The sequence below is a fragment of the Diaphorina citri genome, unplaced genomic scaffold (assembly GCF_000475195.1).
Source record: "Diaphorina citri unplaced genomic scaffold, Diaci psyllid genome assembly version 1.1 scaffold108, whole genome shotgun sequence".
NCBI lineage: Eukaryota > Metazoa > Arthropoda > Insecta > Hemiptera > Psyllidae > Diaphorina > Diaphorina citri.
The window spans coordinates 221,029-242,019 of record NW_007377545.1 but is presented as its reverse complement, the minus strand read 5'-3'; the positions used below and the strand labels follow the sequence as shown (position 1 = coordinate 242,019).

Here is a 20,991-nt window from a genome sequence, read left to right as displayed (position 1 = left end):
GTTGTTTTTCCCCCCCCCCCCCCCCCCCCGCTAGATTTTTTTTATTTTTACTTTCCTTATCCTATAGGAAGGAAAGTAATGTAATCGGGTCAACAGACAGACAGACTGACGACACCGAAGCGAATACAATAGCCCGATTAGCCCGTCCATTATATCTTTTTTTTATTACTATCGTAATAATAAAGGAAGGACGGGCTAAAAATAAACAAACACAAATCTTAATCTCACCTGGACTAAGTACAAACACAAGTGGCGTGGTATTGGACGTATCCTTGCTCATCTCATGTAGATTAATAGAGGGACTCTCACAGAACGCTTTCCCCAGCTTGATCTTAACATATTCGGTCACTCCAAACACCAGCTTCTCCTCCTTCAGACATTTGATGACCATGAGCTTTTCAAACTCGTCTAGCAGGGTGTTAAAATCCACACCTGTAGAACAGAATATAATACCTTGTTTATCCTGCCCGAATAGGACTGAAAAGCTCAGGAATTACAGTTCCCTCTGTCAAACCTCTCTTTAAAAGACGTGTGCTGCGGTGCGCGGTGATAGCTATTGTGGCAACATCTTGAATTTTGCTCGTAATCTGCAAGATCTGAGCCGGACTCTGATGTAGGTTCAACATTTTGTTTTTACATGTTTGCAGGAACACTTAATGTCCTCAGATCCTCAGATTGGTTACTTGAGTGCACTCACACCTCACATTTGTGCAAACTGGTTTCTTGAACCCGATGAGAGAGAAAAACAAGATAAGCATAACCAGATTTTGTGCCAGAAAAATCCACATCTAGCCACAGCCCACAGCTTCAAAGTCATCTGAGACCCAGGTGTATTTTTTGCAGCTTTAATTAAAGTTGAAGCTACGGGGGCTCGTCAAAATACAATAAAGGATTTGAGCCTCAGGACTTGACTTGTAATGCGAGACTCATGTAATTCAATGTAAGTATTAGCTAAGACAGCAGCGACTTAAAAAGATACCTACTCGTAAAACATACACTTGTTGATAATTGATTTTCTCAACTACTCTAGTAAATATCTATACTTATGTATACGTGCATACCAATTAGTGGATATACCTGCCTACTATTGTACATAACTTCAAGTTGTTGAGTTGCATTAATGAAAATTACAAATTACTTACAACTCTTACAAGCTTGTGCCTACCAGTAATAACTTTACAAATAAAGCAATGGATTCAATAAGCCTAAGCTTCATTTACGTAAAACATAAATTTGGAAACTTGTTTAGGTAATTTAGGTTTAAACCTAATCATATTAACTTCATGTATTTGTAAAGTCCGAACAAAGAAGACCGTCTGATGAATGTAATTATAAACATTGAGAAAAAAGATCAAGAACAGCATTTTATAACATTTCTAGTTTCTAGTATTCCTGAATCGTTTGAACAAAGGGCCTTGAGCGAGACTCATGTAATTCAATGTAAGTATTAGCTAAGACAGCAGCGACTTAAAAAGATACCTACTCGTAAAACATGAATTTGGAAACTAAAGAAGACCGTCTGATGAATGTAATTATAAACATTGAGAAAAAAGATCAAGAACAGCATTTTATAACATTATTTCTAGTTTCTAGTATTCCTGAATCGTTTGAACAAAGGGCCTTGTTTAATTTTCCTCTAATATCACCAGAAATTTTACAATATGTAAAAAGTTATATGCGGTCAAATATACGGACGTCTCTTCTAATGTACTGCAAGATGATGTCTTCAACCTCGACATTGTAAGGCTAAGGAGCGAAGGGAATGTGGCAGGGATATGGGCGTGGCGGGGACAGGTAAGTGTTGAACACTGAAAAACTCGGAAAAAAAAACCTTGGCATAAAGAATAGGACTGACTTTTGAAGGCATGGTTATGGGTTAATTGAGTGTGGCCGATACTCAGTCTTGTTAAAAATGTCAAAATGACCCTTCTAACCTTGAAGATTTGACATGTATTCCAATAGTTCTTTCTCTTCAAGATGGTCGAAAGTCAAATTTGCAATTTAAGACTCATTTGATTTGAGTATCAGCAGTTTGCATACTCAATGAGAAAAACGTGTTGGTGTTGATGGGGCCATTTTGAAAAATTAGAAATGCAAGATACACATATAGCAAGATAATATATCTTCGTGCGTAAGTATAATATTATGCAGTTTTCAAGAGTGGTCACTAAGCGCTCAGGTTGTTTTTATTTTTCTTTATGGTACTTACACCATATACCTGACTAGTCCATTATGTAGATACAGAAACACATTAGGTCCTGTGTATATCGGGGACAGAGGCTACTAATAAAGAAACTTGAGTGATGAGCGTGGGTATCTGGTATCTCCTGCACCTACTCTTTTTCTTCCGAGAGTAGAAAGGAAACTTCAGTTTTGTTTTCTTCGACTACACTTGCTTAGTAGGATCACATATCAATCCGAAGTGGGTTCATTCCCTGAATCCCTAACCTATTCGCCCTCTCCACAGGACATGTCAGCGGGTGAGCGGACCTCAGTAAAAAGTTTGATATCAGATTCCTTAACCCAAGAGTTCAACTTAAACCAAGTTCAAACTCTAATTGTGGTCTTGGCCATTAATAGATCTTGCAGCAACCATAGTGACTACAGGGCCCTCGAGAGAAGATCCGCGCCCGGGAGTTAAGTAGGAAATCGCGGGCCAGCTCTAGTCACCTATCCCCGTTGGATTCGCCATTTCCGCCTCTTGTGGGCCCTAATTGGCTATGACTATTACAGAAGTATGATCATTTCCTTCTCCAATAAGATTATTTTCTTCTCTGGCCTGTCTGTTGAATACAGAAACCTCCATCTTGAGAATAACAAAGCCACTGGATTATATTGTCTTGAAGTTATAATCTTTGAGTCTTTCCTTCTCTGGTTGTAACCAAGTTTACTAAGTCTACTTTTTGTAGTTCTGTAGGTAAGTACTCGGCACTCACTGCAATTCATATGTGGGTTACTGCGCTGCCTGACCTCTTGAGTGCAGACTGGTTATCTAACTTTTCTCCCTATGGTCAGTGGACCAAACACTCTTCATTTGAATTAAACAATCGTATAACAGACACGAGATGTGCCAGTAATAATTTGATCTTCAACTCCAACACATGCCAAAGCACATTGGATCGTTTTACCTAAGAATACATAACCAAGGCACGCTTTTGCAATAACAATGTTGTAAATACTTTTTGATAAACACTAACTGGAAAGGTCTTAGTATTAACTAAGATAATGGAATGACATTCAATATGTGCATGTCCACATACCCACATATGTTTAAATTTTCAAGTGAGTATCTTTTAGCCTTTATTTGCAGAAAATACGAGTACACGACAGAACTTTAGTCATGAGTCTGTTCATACTGTACCTACTGAAACATCGAAGAGGCTAGGTATAAAAGTGAAGGGTGGAGAACAGACGGTCTGACTCTATTAGACTTCAGAGGAATCTGTTGGTATTCTGCAGATGGAGAAGATTGGTTCTGAATTTAAAATTGCATCATCTTGCCTAGACAACTTTCACAACAATCAACATAGCTCTGGACATCAGGGTAGACTAGGGTCAATTCCAAAGACCAAACCTAACACATCGATAACATTAACTTTGGAAAAAAAAACCTCGTGTGAACATCACACGACTTTCGAATAGATAACTCATCTTGGATTAGGGAGTGGGATCTACAGATGAATAATTAACGTAAAAAAAGATGAATTTGAAAAATTTATTATTCTGGAAACTTGTCAGTCCAAAGTCGCGATATCGTCGGTTCGTTTTTAATAACAAAGTTGATTACTAATTTGACCGCGTTAGCAAACAGCGATTGATTTTCAACACATCCCCACCAAATATCAGAATTTCATGTGCGGTTCGTTTTCGTTGAATGTTATCTGTTTCGTATTTCCGTTTTTTATGTTCTAATTGACAAGTTTTTTAGTTCAATTTGAAATATTTAGCTAGACTGGAGCCACGATATAAAAAGAACTTTGTTTTTCTCAACTTCAGAGAGATAAGAACTAAGAAATTCTAACTATCAAGGTATAGCTAATGCTTGTAAGAGAGTATTAGTAAGTCTACAGTCTCTAGAGTAGGTAGTACTTCATGGATACTTATTTCACACTGGGTACCTAGGTAACTTTAGAGCAAATACAGTCACCACTTAAGACATAACAGAGTGTATCAAACATTTGTTCGAATGTCATACTTTCCGTGCTGAGTTACCTACAAAAGATCTAACCAGGTCGCAGTGACATAGGACGTTTATTATAGATTATAGCCGATGGTCCTACTAATACCAAAACTTTCTGTACTTTCAGAATGGAAGAAAAAGTTACGTCGTCAAAGGTCTGGCCTTTTCTCCCGATTCTACCAAGCTGGCTGTAGCACAATCAGACAACATAATTTTCATTTATAAACTTGGAGACGATTGGTAAGCCTTTTCTTTTTCCAAATTATCAGTGGTGAGAATAAGCAATGAGTTAAATTCCAATCTTTGATCGTACGAGTGCTGTACTAACCTCAGATAAAAACAAAGAAGTTTTGTCAATTTGCCTCAGTCCTTCAAGTTGATAATTCTGGCCTTTTCTCCCGATTCTACCAAGCTGGCTGTAGCACAATCAGACAACATAATTTTCATTTATAAACTTGGAGACGATTGGTAAATCTTTTCTTTTTCCAAATTATCAGTGATGAGAATAAGCAATGAGTTAAATTCCAATCTTTGATCGTACGAGTGCCTCAGATAAAAACAAAGAAGTTTTGTCAATTTGCCTCAGTCCTTTAAGTTGATAATTTCTTTCATATTTATTGAAATACCAAACGAAAAAGAAAACCAGAGAGTGTTGAAACCGTAATTAATGTAATTACCTAAAAGCCTAAAACCAAGTATGAGTGGTTGAGCATTACAAATTCGATAGAGGTAGCAATAGGTAAAGGAAAGACATTTTCATATCTGGATATCATTTGTTTGCAGGGGCGACAAGAAAGTTATCTGCAACAAATTCATCCAGCAGTGTCCGGTAACTACTATGGTGTGGCTGGCAGATGGCCCTATTATCTACGGTCAATCAGATGGGAAAATCAAGGCGGCCCATGTCAAAGCAAACAAAACGCAGACACTGTATGCATCCAATTCATTTGTGGTAGCTTTGTGTCTAAAGTAAGTTGAACCAACTCTAAACAGGAGAGTAGAGAGCAAAGAAATTATAAATTAGGCCTCTTATAGAGCTGAGTTCCCAGAATGGACCATCAACTTTTTTGGCCTTCGGATGCTCGCAGGCAAAACAATAAGTTGTAGTGGTAACTGTAATTTCCGAATTTATTTTGATCCAAGACATCCTACTGACAACAAACGAGTTATCAGCTTTTTTTTACAAGACGGCTATAGAATGAAAACTGGTTATCATATGCCTCTCCTGTTTTCAGTGTGAGAGGTGCAGGAGTACTGTCAGGCCATGCAGATGGGTCAATCGTTCGCTACTATGTTACGGAGGACGCAAGTAATTTCGACCAACAACAGGTAAATATGACTGTACTAGAAAGAGAACAATAGGACGCAAGTAATTTCGACCAACAACAGGTAAATATGACTGTACTAGAAAGAGAACAATAGGACGCAAGTAATTTCGACCAACAACAGGTAAATATGACTGTACTAGAAAGAGAACAATAGGACGCAAGTAATTTCGACCAACAACAGGTAAATATGACTGTACTAGAAAGAGAACAATAGGACGCAAGTAATTTCGACCAACAACAGGTAAATATGACGGAACTAGATCGAGAACAATATGAACAGCTCGCTATAAACTACAACAAGCCTAAAATTTCCAAGGTGTTTAGAAAATGGACGAAACATTGTAGTTGTTATAGGGCTATTTTAAAAGGGCAATATCAGGTAGACCTGACAGGCGGACCTTTCAGCCGTATCTGTCAGGTCTACCTGATAGTGTGTGTGCTCATCGGTTACCAGGTAGACTTAACAGGCGGACCTGATCAGCTGTACATGTCTGGTCTACCTGATAGTGAGTGGCTGGCCTAACGTAAAAAATTCCTCTTTATCCTCTAGGGCCGAGTAGTTCAACATCCAGTCCCTCCCTACGCTCTGTCCTGGCCAGCGGGCTACATTCTGGCCGCGGGAAGTGATCGCATAGTCACCATCTATGAGAGTGATGGCCGAGTGCACCGTATATTTGACTACACTGCCCCTCACTACAAAGAGAGAGAATTCACAGTGGCCTGCTCCAGTCCTAGTGGCCAAGCCGTGGTCGTAGGAAGTTACGACAAGTGAGTATTGGAAAGGTATAATGCTTTATTCAGATTAGTACAAGTTGTTCCATTATACCAACAGTTTAATAGAGCACTTCTTTTTCCTGGTGGAAGATGGAAGGGAAAGGAAAAGAGCAAGGTAGGACAGGTATTGTTAATGCAAAGTGAGTACTTGTTGCAAGGGCATGAAAAAAGGAGCTTGGGAGCAAATTTGGCTTGGTCATTCAATCGAGAGCAGCACAAAGAGATCTATTTATTTCTGAATAAACACAATCGTTTATTCAGACCTGGGTAAAGTATGTATTTAAGTGTCGAACAAGGTACACTCGGCACACCAATTTATCCTCCAAAAAATTGTAATCACCCTATTTCCAGCATCAAACTGTTTGCGTGGTCTCCCAGCAAGTCGGTCTGGGAGGAGCAGCCTAACAAAACCATTCCAAATCTGTACACAATCTCGGCGTTGTCATGGAAACGCGACGGCTCGAGAATCGCCTGCGGCGGCTTGTGTGGCTCTGTCGAGCTGTTTGAGAGCGTCCTCAAGAGAACTATTTGGAAAGGCAAATTCGAGATGATCTACGTGAGCCCCAGTCAAGTTCTGGTCAAACCATTGAGTGGCGAGTCCAAAGGAAGAGGTGTCATACTCAAGTCTCAATATGGGTATGAGATTACTGATGTTGCCATCATGGGAAACGATCGTTATTTAGTAGCGAGAACTCCAGACACTCTTCTCTTGGGTAAGTTGGAGCCTTAAGTGGTTTACTGATAGCCAAGACTTTTTGTTAGTTTTAAAGAAACTTAAGGATTTAACATGTATAGGAATTTTGGGGATCTGCGCGAATACTTTTACTGCGCGGTAACTTTTAACTTGAGGTATTTAAAGCGGTGTCCACATGGTCGTCGACTATGTGTGGGCGCAGCTTGAGAATAATAATAAATCCCAAGTGAAAGGATTCTTTTTAAATCGAAAATCATAACCTAGTATGCCTATTTTGACATTCCAGGTGATCTGCATCGGAATCTACTGTCAGAAGTTTTGTGGCCAGATTCAGGCCGAAATGAGAAGTTCTATTTTGACAACGTAACGGTATGTTTGGTGTTCAATGCTGGAGAGTTAAGCATTATCGAGTATGGTAACAATGAAATCCTTACTTGCGTCAGGTAAGATTTCATGCCCGTAGTATAATAAGACTATTGGCTCAACAGTTCTGGTCTTTTTTCAGAGAGATAAAAAAAAATCTTGATGGAATCTAATTTCTGGTTCACCTTCAAAGTAAAAGGACACACCTCCAAAGTTTGAAGGTCAATCAAGTTCCGGTTAGTTTCTCTATCTCTCTTTTTTCTTTTTTATCTAACCATACAAGAATACAGAACTTTTTCTGAACAATATAATAGGTAATATTTAGAAGATAGCTATTGCTAAGAAAAAAAAAATGCACTTTTGTATTTACAATTACTTACGTGGAATCAGCATTCTGTGCTTGCTGTTTATTATTCTCTTAGGTAGCTCCCTCATATTTTGACTTTGAGGGTCAGAGAGCTACCGCTTTCCTTAATATTCTCTCTAAAGAGGTATACTCAACCTACTACCTCCAAGAAGCAGGCAAGTTAGTGGACAGGTATTGTTAATGCAAAGTGAGTACTTGTTGCAAGGGCATGAAAAAAGGAGCTTGGGAGCAAATTTGGCTTGGTCATTCAATCTATTTATTTCTGAATAAACACAATCGTTTATTCAGACCTAGGTAAAGTATGTATTTAAGTGTCGAACAAGGTACACTCGGCACACCAATTTATCCTCCAAAAAATTGTAATCACCCTATTTCCAGCATCAAACTGTTTGCGTGGTCTCCCAGCAAGTCGGTCTGGGAGGAGCAGCCTAACAAAACCATTCCAAATCTGTACACAATCTCGGCGTTGTCATGGAAACGCGACGGCTCGAGAATCGCCTGCGGCGGCTTGTGTGGCTCTGTCGAGCTGTTTGAGAGCGTCCTCAAGAGAACTATTTGGAAAGGCAAATTCGAGATGATCTACGTGAGCCCCAGTCAAGTTCTGGTCAAACCATTGAGTGGCGAGTCCAAAGGAAGAGGTGTCATACTCAAGTCTCAATATGGGTATGAGATTACTGATGTTGCCATCATGGGAAACGATCGTTATTTAGTAGCGAGAACTCTTTTGTATTTACAATTACTTACGTGGAATCAGCATTCTGTGCTTGCTGTTTATTATTCTCTTAGGTAGCTCCCTCATATTTTGACTTTCAGGGTTAGAGAGCTACCGCTTTCCTTAATATTCTCTCTAAAGAGGTATACTCAAACTACTACCTCCAAGAAGCAGGCAAGTTAGGAGCAAATAAATCGATCTTTGCTCCTAACTTGCCTGTTTATTGGACAAAATCTTTTCTGCTTACAAACCTTTTCGGTTGCACCTACATCGATATGAATGTCTCAATGATACATTGCACGTTGCATTATTATATCCAGTATGCAGGGGCAGGGGCTCTGTCTACTCCTTTTCTAGCTGTCAAAATCAAAAGTTTCACATTAAGGTATTAGTTTTTCTGGTAGAAAAATAGATATACCTATTAAAATTAATTTATCTTTCCAGTTCTGAGCCGGCACAATTTTAAAAGGAGATACATAATGTATTGTCTTGAGGATATATCTAATAATATTGGGTATCATCTACCTATCTATCTTTTTTCAATTTCATTATTTCAATAAAACAACGAAGAACGTTAAATCAAGACCCCCTATGGACTTTTGAATACTTAACCATTTGATCATTCGGCACTTTATCTCATAAAAATAGTTATACTATCATAATGACTCGGACTTTATTTCAGAGGTATGTAACCATGCACTTCAAGTTACTCACAAGTATACGTACATTGACCGTGACCTTTAAATATCAATACACAATTTGTTACGGCAACATATAATACCTGTAAGTAGGTATACCTATGTGTTATGTTACGGTCTTCCCCTTTTGCCTATCCGTGGCATAAACATATCTCATCTAGTCATCTATGAATGATCTTTGAGTAGGTAAAAAGGCATTTATTTATTTACATAGGTATAGGTAAGACCTTGTTTAGACTGCGGGAGTAAAGGGACTTTCCTGAAAAATTCCCTACATCCGTGGCATAAACATATCTCATCTAGTCATCTATGAATGATCTTTGAGTAGGTAAAAAGGCATTTATTTATTTACATAGGTATAGGAGGTATAGGTAAGACCTTGTTTAGACTGTGGGAGTAAAGGGACTTTCCTGAAAAATTCCCTACAAAAATCAAGCGTGCCGGGACTGCATGCCGGCTGTCGGTAGGCGCGCGACCGTTTAGAGCTCAAAGCTACGCGCAACGTCACGCCTGCCTACGTCAAAAAGGAGAAATATATCTCCATGGCAACCAAACTTGTAAACAAAACAACTCTCTTGTGTAGAGTGGTAAAGGTGGGTTTTCTATCTATTGTAGTCGTCATACTGAAGTGATAACAATAGTTTTTTCTAGTTATGATTCCATTCCCTACAAAAATCAAGCGTGCCGGGACTGCATGCCGGCTGTCGGTAGGCGCGCGACCGTTTAGAGCTCAAAGCTACGCGCAACGTCACGCCTGCCTACGTCAAAAAGGAGAAATATATCTCCATGGCAACCAAACTTGTAAACAAAACAACTCTCTTGTGTAGAGTGGTAAAGGTGGATTTTCTATCTGTTGTAGTCGTCATACTGAAGTGATAACAATAGTTTTTTCTAGTTATGATTTTGAGCTTTAAATGAACTTTGCCTTGGAGGTAGAAACAACAAGAAGAAGAAATGCAACTGAAATACTTACAAACCATAGTAGAGGCGCAGGTAAGACTGGACTGAAATTTGATAGACATTCTAAATTAGGCCTCTTATAGAGCTGAGTTCCCAGAATGGACCATCAACTTTTTTGGCCTTCGGATGCTCGCAGGCAAAACAATAAGTTGCAGTGGTAACTGTAATTTCCGAATTTATTTTGATCCAAGACATCCTACTGACAACAAACGAGTTATCAGCTTTTTTTTACAAGACGGCTATAGAATGAAAACTTGACCATCAACTTTTTGGCCTTCGGATGCTCGCAGGCAAAACAATAAGTTGTAGTGGTAACTGTAATTTCCGAATTTATTTTGATCCAAGACATCCTACTGACAACAAACGAATTATCAGCTTTTTTTACAAGACGGCTATAGAATGAATGGTCTTTTTTTATGTTTCATAACTTATGATAATTGTTGCCTTGATGCCTGCCTCGGTGAGTCAATGGTGTACCGGTCAAGACGCTCGCCTGGCAAACATGAGGGCGTGTGTTCAATCCCAGCCGAGGTATGGAATTTTATCCTAAATATAATTTGAGAATTTGACCACACTAAAGGGACTTTTCAGTTCTATGCGGTCAGTATAAACACTATTGTTTCTTATTAAGGAGCGCGGTAGCGCTCCGCCCCGCTAAGTGAAGAAAGTGTGACCGCTCTACTAGACATATTTCTATAATTATAACTAAGAGGTTCCCCTTTTAGTGCGAAGACAATTAAATAGTTCATTTTTCTCAATCTCCAGGACGGAATTTATGAATCCTCATTTGATAAGCGTCCGATTGAACGAAAGAAAGCAAGTTCATTCTCAACAAGAAAACAAGAAGTTGGCATACCTGTTGGATCTGCACACAATTTGTGTAATTGACTTGATCACCAATCTCCCCACACTTCACATTAATCATGACTCGAAGATAGATTGGCTGGAGTTGAACGAGACTGCACACAAGTTGTTATACCGAGACAAGAAGATGAGGCTCACCCTATTGGATATTCGTACATCTGAGAAGCACAACATTCTCAACTATTGCACTTTCGTGCAATGGTTGCCAGGTAGGACAGATTCGATTCCCTGAAAGTTAATCATGGTACACGATTTATAAATTTATGAATGAGCAATTTGGAAAGATTATACACATGCATACATGAAATTTTACTTTGGAATGCTTAGAATCGTGAAATTTTTAGTTATCCCTACGCCTCCTTGTGTATTAGGGAACCCAAATAGAAAAATTTGTGTTTTTTTGTGGTTGTTTAAAAAAAGTTTAAAAAAAAGCAAATTTACATGGATTATTCCTTGTTTCAGGGAGCGATGTCGTAGTGGCTCAGTCTCGACATAATGCCTGCGTTTGGTACAACATTGATACACCAGACCGTATTACACAATTTCCCGTGCGAGGTGATATCATAGATGTTATTAGAGAAAATGGTCAGTCTGAAATTCTCACACAAGATGGTAACCATCAACTCGGTTATGAATTAGATGAAAGTCTCATCGAATTTGGAACTGCAGTACATGACAGTGACTTTGGAAAAGCTATCCTCTATTTAGAAAGTCTTGGTATTAACAAGAAAGAAGCAGAAGGAATGTGGCAAAACTTGGCTGAGGTGGCTATACAGTTGCACAACTTACATGTGGCTGAGATCTGTTATGCAGCGCTAGGTGACATCTCAACGACACATTTCCTACGAGAAACAATCAAGATAGGAGAAGTATGGAGCAAAGAAAACAATATAGGCGATCCTTTGCAGTGTCCTGAACTATGGGCGCGAATGGCAATACTGAACAAACAGTTCAAAGTTGCTGAAGGTATTTACCTTGAAAACAATGAGATTCACAAAGCAATTGACATGTACTTGAAACTATACAAGTGGGAGGATGCTCTTTCCTTGGCAGAAACTAACAATTACGAGTACAATGAACTAAAAAAGAAATATATCAAATGGCTGACAGATACAAGACAGGAGGACAAAGCAGGCGAGTTGTATGAGAAAGAGGGAGATCATCAAACGGCCTTGAACTACTACCTAAAAGCTAACTTCACCTCAAAAGCATGCAACCTTGTCCAAAATGAACCATACCTACTCGAGAACCATGACGTTGTATCACAAATCGTAAAAGGTTTAATTAAAAATGAGAGCTACATAAAAGCAGGTCAGATATATGAGTTCACTAACGAAAATGAAAAGGCTCTGGAATGTTACAGGAAAGGAAAAGTGTATGACAAGTGTATTGATCTAACACGAAAAATTAATCCGAAGAATGTGACAGCTTTGGAAGAAGAGTGGGGAGATCACTTGATCGAGAACAAACAATATAACGCCGCTATCAATCACTATATTGAAGCTGGTAAGAATAACAAAGCTTTAGACACATCAATTAAAGCAAAACAATGGAAGAAAGCAGTTCAAATTTTACAAGTAATCACCAATAAACAAGATATTGCTCAGCATGTAAAAACTTTAGCTCAGCACTTCAAAACAGTAAAAGATTATAAGACCGCTGAGAAGATTTATTCACATTGTGACATGCATGAACAAATAGTGGATATGTACCATCAGACAGGACAATGGGAAAAAGCATATGCTATTGCCGAGCAGCACCTCAATGTAGGCGAAATAAAAGCCACTTTCATTCAGAAATGTAAGCAACTAGAAGAAGAAAATAAATTTAAAGAAGCTGAGCGGCTTTACTTGATTATAGGTGAACCTGATCTCGCCATTTCAATGTTCAAAAACCAAAGGCAGTATGAGAATATGATCAAGCTTGTCCGGAATTACCACCCAGACCTTTTAGACACGACACTCCTACATCTGGCTCAGGAATGTGAAGAGAGCAAGAACTACAAACAAGCTGAAAAGTATTATCTGGATTGCAACGAATGGAAGCTTGCTATTAAGATGTACAGAAGTCTCAACTTGTGGGAAGATGCATACCGCATAGCGCTCAGCAATGGAGGTCAGGAGGCTGTGGAACCAGTTGTGTACTTGTGGGCAAAGTCTCTGGGTGGAGATTCGGCCGTTCGTTTGTTAAACAGACTGTCCTTGTTAGAATCCTGTATTAGCAATGCGTGTGATACTTATCAATTCGACTTTGCCTTTGAGCTTGCAAAAATTGGTATGAAATCCAAATTGGAGGAAGTACATTACAAATATGCTCTGGTACTAGAGGATAATGGTCAATTCAATGAGGCAGAAACACAATTTATAAAAGCAAATAAACCCAAAGAAGCTATTAGCATGTATATCCACAATCAAGATTGGGAAAACGCAGAGAGAATCGCAAATGAGCATGACCCAACATCAATAGGTGACATCCTTCTTAATCAATCAAAATGTGAATTTGAAAATGAGAACTTTAGTAAATTTGAAACCTTGCTACTTCGAGCGCACAAAGTTGATCTAATAATCGAGAAATATAAAATGAACCACATGTGGAATGATGCACTTCGTGTGTGTGGTGAATATGTCCCGAGTAAATTACCTCTTCTTCAGCAAGAATACGAAAAGGAAATCAACACAAACATTTCTAAGGACATTCACAGTTTAATAACACAAGCCAGGCAATGGGAGCAGAATGGTGAGTTCTACAACGCCGTGGAATGTTACCTGAAAATCAAGAACGTAGATGTCAATTTAATGGTAAAGATACTGAATGAAGTGACGCAACTGACACTCAAGTATCTCAATCATGATCAAAGTTACAAGATCCTACCGAGTTTGGTACCCAAATTGATGGAATTCAAACAATATGATTTGGCTGTAAGAGTATATCTCAACATCGACATGGTGAAGGAAGCAGTAGACATATTTATTTACACTCAAAACTGGAATAAAGCTAGAAAGTTATGCGCCGAGTTGAAACCTGAATATCTGTCATACGTAGAGAATCAATATAAAGAATGGTTAAAGAAAAACGGGGATGCAGATATGCTTTCTGAAATTGATATCAACACAGCATTAGATATGTTGATGAAACAAGGACAATGGAATCAGTGTTTAGACAAAGCTAAGAATATCAACACCAATTTGCTTCATAAATACATGGCATTGTATGCAATGCATCTCATAAAAAACAAGGAGTACGCACAACTGACTCAATTATTTAATGAATATGGTACACCAAATATTCCACAGTTTTACAATATCTACAAACAAACAGCTTACTGCATTCTAAATGACTCAAATGAAAATGTCAACTTAATAATTTCTCTGAGGAATATGTTGTTTAATGTTATTAAGAATCAAAATAATAACGAGGAGATTGATAAACAATATCTACAAACAAACAGCTTACTGCATTCTAAATGACTCAAATGAAAATGTCAACTTAATAATTTCTCTGAGGAATATGTTGTTTGATGTTATTAAGAATCAAAATAATAACGAGGAGATTGATAACAAACGCTTTCAAATTGAAAAAAATATGTATGTTCTTATACGGCACAAGCGAATCTTTTCAGAAAAGAGGACACAATATGGCCGCCGCTCAAATGTAAACAAGTACGGTTTTTTTTCTTTACTATCCCTCCCCTACTTTAAGCTCCTTGAAAAGAGGACACAATATGGCCGCCGCTCAAATGTAAACAAGTACGGTTTTTTTTCTTTACTATCCCTCCCCTACTTTAAGCTCCTTGGTCGAATCAGATTGAAATGGGAGGAACGAGATGAAAAAGGGATTTTTTCCTCTCTCGAGCTTTTTGGAGTCGAACTCTTTTTATATGTAGAAAAAAAGAATGTAACTATTGAACAGCGCATGTTGGACTCCTTGTCCTACATAGGTACTACCTTCTGTCCTAAGTAGATAGATTGCGGGGGATTTTCCGTTCAAAGGGGAGGGAAAAAGTGTAGGTCGAATCAGATTGGAATGGAAGGAACGAGATGAAAAAGGGATTTTTTCCTCTCTCGAGCTTTTTGGAGTCGAACTTTTTTTTTCATGTAGAAAAAAAGAATGTAACTATTGAACAGCGCATGTTGGACTCCTTGTCCTACATACCTTCTGTCCTATGTAGATAGATTTCTTAAAAGCAGCTGATTTTACTATTAATGTATCTTTATGTGTTTGGTACATGAAAAGGTAACCTATACATTACTATACAAGGTTGGTGGAAGGTTTACTTATACTACATCAGTAAGGTCGATTGACATTTAGAAAAAAAAACACGTCCACGCTATAAATTGCCTTAGGCAATAATTTCGCCCCTTGCTTGTCTCACTGAATGAAGAAACCACTGATACTTGTACTCCTTGTATTGTCACAGGATGGCCTATTATAAACCCAGAAAGTTTCTCGGCAAAAAAATCAAGAGAGATATCAATGCTATCTACCAGATATATCTGCTTCTAACAAGGTTAGTCTCTTGTAGTTTTATATTTTATCTCTGCTCCCCGGTATGTATCCAAAGTGGTGTGACATCCCATGAGATATATCTGCTTCTAACAAGGTTAGTCTCTTGTAGTTTTATATTTTATCTCTGCTCTCAGGTATGTATCCAAAGTGGTGTGACATCTCATGTATAGATATATCTGCTTCTAACAAGGTTAGTCTCTTGTAGTTTTATATTTTATCTCTGCTCTCAGGTATGTATCCAAAGTGGTGTGACATCCCATGTATCAACAAGCAGGGTCCGTCCCTCCGGGAATTTTTTAGCCCGTAGTGATTAGAGAAAACCAGTACGTTAATTAAACAAGCAGGGTCCGTCCCTCCGGGAATTTTTTAGCCCGTAGTGATTAGAGAAAATCAGTACCTACATATGGGCCCGTCCCTCCGGGAATTTTTTAGCCCGTAGTTTATTCGATCGTGATTAGAGAAAATCAGTACCTATGTACCTACTTTGTTTAATATTCAGTTTATTATTATTCTTGATTTGATTTTTTGATTTTACTTTTATGTAATGATTTAAAATCAAGACGAGCCCATTCTCCCTTTATTCCCAATATAATGTTCAAGTCACCCATCCATTTATTGGCCTTGCTCAGCATAGCTTAACATAGATGACGCTAAAACTGGTCTTAAATTAACAACTGAAGTGTTATCTAAAACTTTTTCGCTTTGAGTTCATAGGTCGTCACAACAAATTTCAAGATCAGAGCTCATTTGTGTGAGAAAATGTGAAAAAAAATCTGCGCGAATACTTTTACTGCGCGGTAACTTTTAACTTGAGGTATTTAAAGCGGTGTCCACATGGTCGTCGACTATGTGTGGGCGCGACTTGAGAATAATAAGAATAATAGTAAATCCCAAGTGAAAGGATTCTTTTTAAATCGAAAATCATAACCTAGTATGCCCTCTCACTGAATGAAGAAACCACTGATACTTGTACTCCTTGTATTGTCACAGGATGGCCTATTATAAACCCAGAAAGTTTCTCAGCAAAGTTCAGTGTTATTCAATTTGCAAATAAAAAGTATGCAAATAAGGACAACTACAAAAACTTCATGAATCTTTCTAAGCTGAGTAGTTCCCATCTGTTACAAAATATTGTTGACTTTATGAATGAATGGTGTATTCCAGTAGGCTAATCAAAGTGTCATATGTATTAGGTACTTGTATAGTTTTTTCACACCAAAAATTAAATAGATGTTTTTTAGGGTATCATATAGAATTTATTTCATGAAAAAGTAGGTTTAAAAGTAGATTCTAGATATTATTATTGGGTAGGTTCAAAAATATATTACACAGGAAGTAAATAGTTTTACAAAATTTTGATTGGCTTTAATACATCCTCAATTGGTATTATAGGCATATTTAATTATTATGTATTCTATCAGTTAAAACAAAGCTAAAACTAACTTTCCCAAAGAAGTATTGTTTTTTTTTTATTTTTATTTATTTAAATTAAATATAAATCCAATATCACACTTATTGAAACATCTCATATTAATACAAATGATAGCATGAGAGTGGCTATAAATGCAAGCAAGTAAATGAAGTGTGTTGAAGTTTATAAATAGATCTGACAATATTAAATTTACTCACTTGAACAAACTTGCATATTTGCAAAAATTCATATTTTGGTTTTTTGGCTTTATGGTTTTCTGGACAAAATTTGCACCACCATTTTCGTGATCCTGGTAAAAAAAACCTTTAATTTGATATATAGGTCGACCAGGTTTGGATAAGTCCTTCTATGGGGACAGACAGACACCGCATATTTGCAAAAATTCATAACCAAGAAGTAAAAATGTTTGATGGGCGGGAAGTGCTTTGACAAGTAGAAATAAGTAATTCTAGTTAACACTTAGTGGGTAGGAATATTGAACACACAAAAATCAAGTCTGTAAATGGGTACCTGATGAGCTAGTCTAGTTAGCTTGAAGGGTAGTGTGCCTGCCTTTTGAGCACTAGGTCATGGGTTCAATTCCCATCTAAGGCAAATTTTATCCCAAAAAAGAAAAAAAAATGAAATGGCTGGCTTTCTTCTATCCTGTCTTCTTTCAGGGCAATTCTCTCGTCACAATTTCCTCTGTCAAAAAAAAAAGGTATGGTATCTGATGAGATTTATTATATTACCTCATTATTTGTCGGTCATTACAAGAACTTGAACACAAAATCAGTGATACAGATCTGATGTATTATTTCCGAGTAACCTTGTTATTAGCAGCATCTGCAGCTCCAATGAATGTCCTCTTCAGTCTACCCTCCATTGCTTCTCGATGTTCACCTGCTATATCTTTACTCAGTTCATTAACAAGGTCCATTGTTTTCTTTGGGTATTTGCAACCCATAAATTCCATGTTGTAAAATACTTGTGCATAACACACCAACTTTTCCTCGGGATACTTTGTTTTGTATTGATCCAAGAAAGCTTTTCTCAGAGCCCAGTGTTCTTTGCTCTCAAATTTGGATTTGTACTTGTCCGTATCCCATGTGGTATCAAAAGACATTTTGGTACTGGTTTGGGAAGTGTAGGATACCTATCAAGAGTGGTTGACAGGTGAGTTTAGAATTTCGTGTGCTGTGAATGGTAATTAATTATTCATTTTGTTACCTTCTACAAAATACAGAGAAATACTTTCTGGCCCAACTTTAAATAGATAATTATATTTCAATATAAAAGAAAACGAAAAACTAATGAAAAATTGAAAATTTCTTCAACCTGTCAAAAATTTCAATGCTGTGAATGGTAATTAATTATTCATTTTGTTACCTTCTACAAAATACAGAGAAATACTTTCTGGCCCAACTTTAAATAGATAATTATTATATTTCAATATAAAAGAAAACGAAAAACTAATGAAAAATTGAAAATTTCTTCAATCTGTCAAAAATTTCAAATTCAATATTTCAATTATTCAATGCACATTTTTTTTTCTTTAAATAGATAATTATATTTCAATATAAAAGAAAACGAAAAACTAATGAAAAATTGAAAATTTCTTCAACCTGTCAAAAATTTCAAATTCAATATTTCAATTATTCAATGCACATTTTTTTAAAAATTCGCGCTCAATGTAGGGCGACTTACGAATCGCTGCTCACGGCGTACAGGTATACTCAAATGTTGCCAAATTTCTTCCAGTAGCTGGGGCCGCGGTGCGACGCGACGCTGCGTCTGTTTTTTTCCGTAGTTTTATCTTTATCGGATTTTAAGCAATAGTCCGTCCACTATACCTTTTATTATTAGTAATATGAAGAAATGTACCCTTTGCAATTTTTCTTGGAAAATTTGATGATTTAAATTTAAACTGTCATTTTCTGTTCTCTTTTAGGATTCAGATGTGGAGTATGTAGGACCTGGTCCATTGGAGTTTATTGAACCTTTGTTCAGTCAAAAGCCATGCTCATACAGAGTAAGTGTTTTCTAATCAGTTTGAAGAATCTACACTTGGCCATCTGGGCACATCATAACATCATTCAGGCTAAGATTTTCAGGGTTCCCCCAGCCTAGTGATCACAATGGAGGAGCTGGTTAAACTCTCAGTTGAAAAGGCAAGGTATCCTAAAACCTAATGATAAGTATACCTCAGTAAAAGAATGCCTTGGTTATTTCACTCTAATTAAATAAAAGCTTCTGACTCAGCCCAATTTAATTAATAATGAAATATTTCAGCTGGAATCTTACTGGACCTATGAGGTATGCCATGGCAGATATGTCAGACAATTCCATGAGGACAGAGAAAGCAAGAAAGAAGTCAAACTGCAAGAATATTATCTGGGAAGATGGGACAAAACTCGTGTGGCTGCTGTTTGTAAGATATTATACCACTCTCTTATCAATTAAATCCCTTCCCTCTCTTAATATTTTCAGATTTCTATCATTGAATTTTTTCAATGTGTGAGGCATTGTCTACCACTTAGTTCATAGGGTTAGGGGCAATTTAATGTACAAGAAAGCAGGTAATAAAAAAGTTGTACCTAAGTTCATGACCTAGTTTCCCCTCCCCCCCCCTCAAGTGTTGACCTTAGGCCTGACCCTACAATCATCACTAAGTACCCAAAACCTATTTTGTTATTATTGTTAATTTCCAGTAAACAAGCTGCAAGACTCTCCAGAAGGAGTGATGGGGTTCAAGAAGATTGAAGGCATCAAGCTGCCTTATTTGGAGATCAACATGACAGATGGCACTCTCTGTGATCTCAACGGAGAACCAAGGGAGACTCGTGTGTTGTACATGTGTCACTCTACGGGGAGGCATGATATCTATTCCCTCAAGGAGACATCAACGTGCAAATACGAAGTTATCATTCTCACATCACTCCTGTGCAAACACCCCAAGTTCAAGTAAGAATTGGTAGCGCTCCGCCCCGCCAAGTCAAGAAAGTTTGACCGCGCTACTAGAGATATTATACGCGACAGGGAAAGTAGCCGTTTTCAGGTTTTGATATTATTTATGAATTATGATTGATGAAATTTAAAAAAATAAAATAAAACATCTCATCATGTAAATTATTACATGGTTGAGATCTAGTCGTCACCAAAAAATAGGCATTTTGAAATTTATTTTTCAAATTTTCCTTTTTTATAAATCTTTCTCACTACTTACCGATCGGATCTGGGGTACAATGTTTCGTTTTGCGGGATTTTCTGTCAGCTGTGCCATACTGTGGTAATAAATTTGTATGGAGGAATAAATTTGTATGGAGGCTTTCGTTTTGCGGGATTTTCTGTCAGCTGTGCCATACTGTGGTAATAAATTTGTATGGAGGAATAAATTTGTATGGAGGCTACTTTTTTCAAATAAAGCACGAGCTTTATCTGATATAGAAAAGTCAGTGTTAAAAGCTTAAGACAGGAGATCTCTGGAACATCGATCTCGGACTTTTAAGTTGGATGGATTATGTAAATAAATAATACCTATGTCGCCTTGAATAAACATTGCGAACTGACTGGCTTACATTTTCACCAGCAGAACTGCTAAGGAAAGATGATTGGGGTTTTCCATACTCATCCTGAGTTCTATCCGAAAAAATGGTGGTGGGAATAAAAAAAAAAAAAAAAAAAAAAAAAAAAAAAAAAAACTTGAATAGTGTGTAACAACTAGGTGATATTATCCGAGGCATTTTCTTGCACATACCCCCTGGGGTCAAGCTCCGTTATGTGATCAAATTCTCAAATAAATAAATGTGGATAAAATCGTAAATCTACCTACCAATGGAATAATTTTCTATCCATGTAATTTTATTATTATGAATTATATCAGTATCTGTAGGGAGTAGAATCATCATATGGATTCTGAAATTGAAAATCTTTTCTGCTTGAAAATCTCCAGGGCCCCAGAGACAGGAGAGCACAATATCTACTGTCGTCCTCAACTTCCAACCGTAGCTACCAAACCTTTGAATCTGGTCAAAATAGAGGCTGAAAGTTTGAAAGCAAGACATCAGAGCTTCTTGACCCTGGTAAGTATTGTTTGTACAATTGAAAGAGTGTGAATCAATAAACAGCAATGAA

General features: G+C 37.4%; 3 protein-coding genes across 3 annotated transcripts; 2 read left to right on the top strand and 1 right to left on the bottom strand.

Moving 5' to 3' along the window:
• Nucleotides 1-1,762: 1,762 nt before the first annotated feature.
• On the top strand, nucleotides 1,763-14,407 carry LOC103524624 (intraflagellar transport protein 172 homolog). The gene is made up of 10 exons (XM_026819980.1): nucleotides 1,763-1,794; nucleotides 2,468-2,480; nucleotides 4,308-4,420; nucleotides 4,964-5,149; nucleotides 5,416-5,509; nucleotides 6,059-6,276; nucleotides 6,634-6,995; nucleotides 7,263-7,419; nucleotides 10,842-11,149; nucleotides 11,403-14,407. Exons 1-10 carry the CDS (start codon nucleotides 1,763-1,765, stop codon nucleotides 14,405-14,407), a joined length of 4,488 nt encoding a protein of 1,495 aa, XP_026675781.1.
• A 2,881-nt stretch (nucleotides 14,408-17,288) lies between these two features.
• Nucleotides 17,289-18,206, bottom strand: LOC113465454 (partner of xrn-2 protein 1-like). Its single transcript, XM_026819993.1, has one exon. The coding sequence runs from the start codon at nucleotides 17,981-17,983 to the stop codon at nucleotides 17,672-17,674; it is 312 nt and encodes a 103-aa protein (XP_026675794.1). The 5' UTR covers nucleotides 17,984-18,206; the 3' UTR covers nucleotides 17,289-17,671.
• Nucleotides 18,207-18,995: 789 nt separating this feature from the next.
• Nucleotides 18,996-20,972, top strand: LOC103524622 (endoplasmic reticulum lectin 1). Its single transcript, XM_026819979.1, has 4 exons — nucleotides 18,996-19,028; nucleotides 19,150-19,288; nucleotides 19,569-19,821; nucleotides 20,810-20,972. The coding sequence occupies exons 1-4, from the start codon at nucleotides 18,996-18,998 to the stop codon at nucleotides 20,970-20,972; spliced, it is 588 nt and encodes a 195-aa protein (XP_026675780.1).
• Nucleotides 20,973-20,991: the final 19 nt, after the last annotated feature.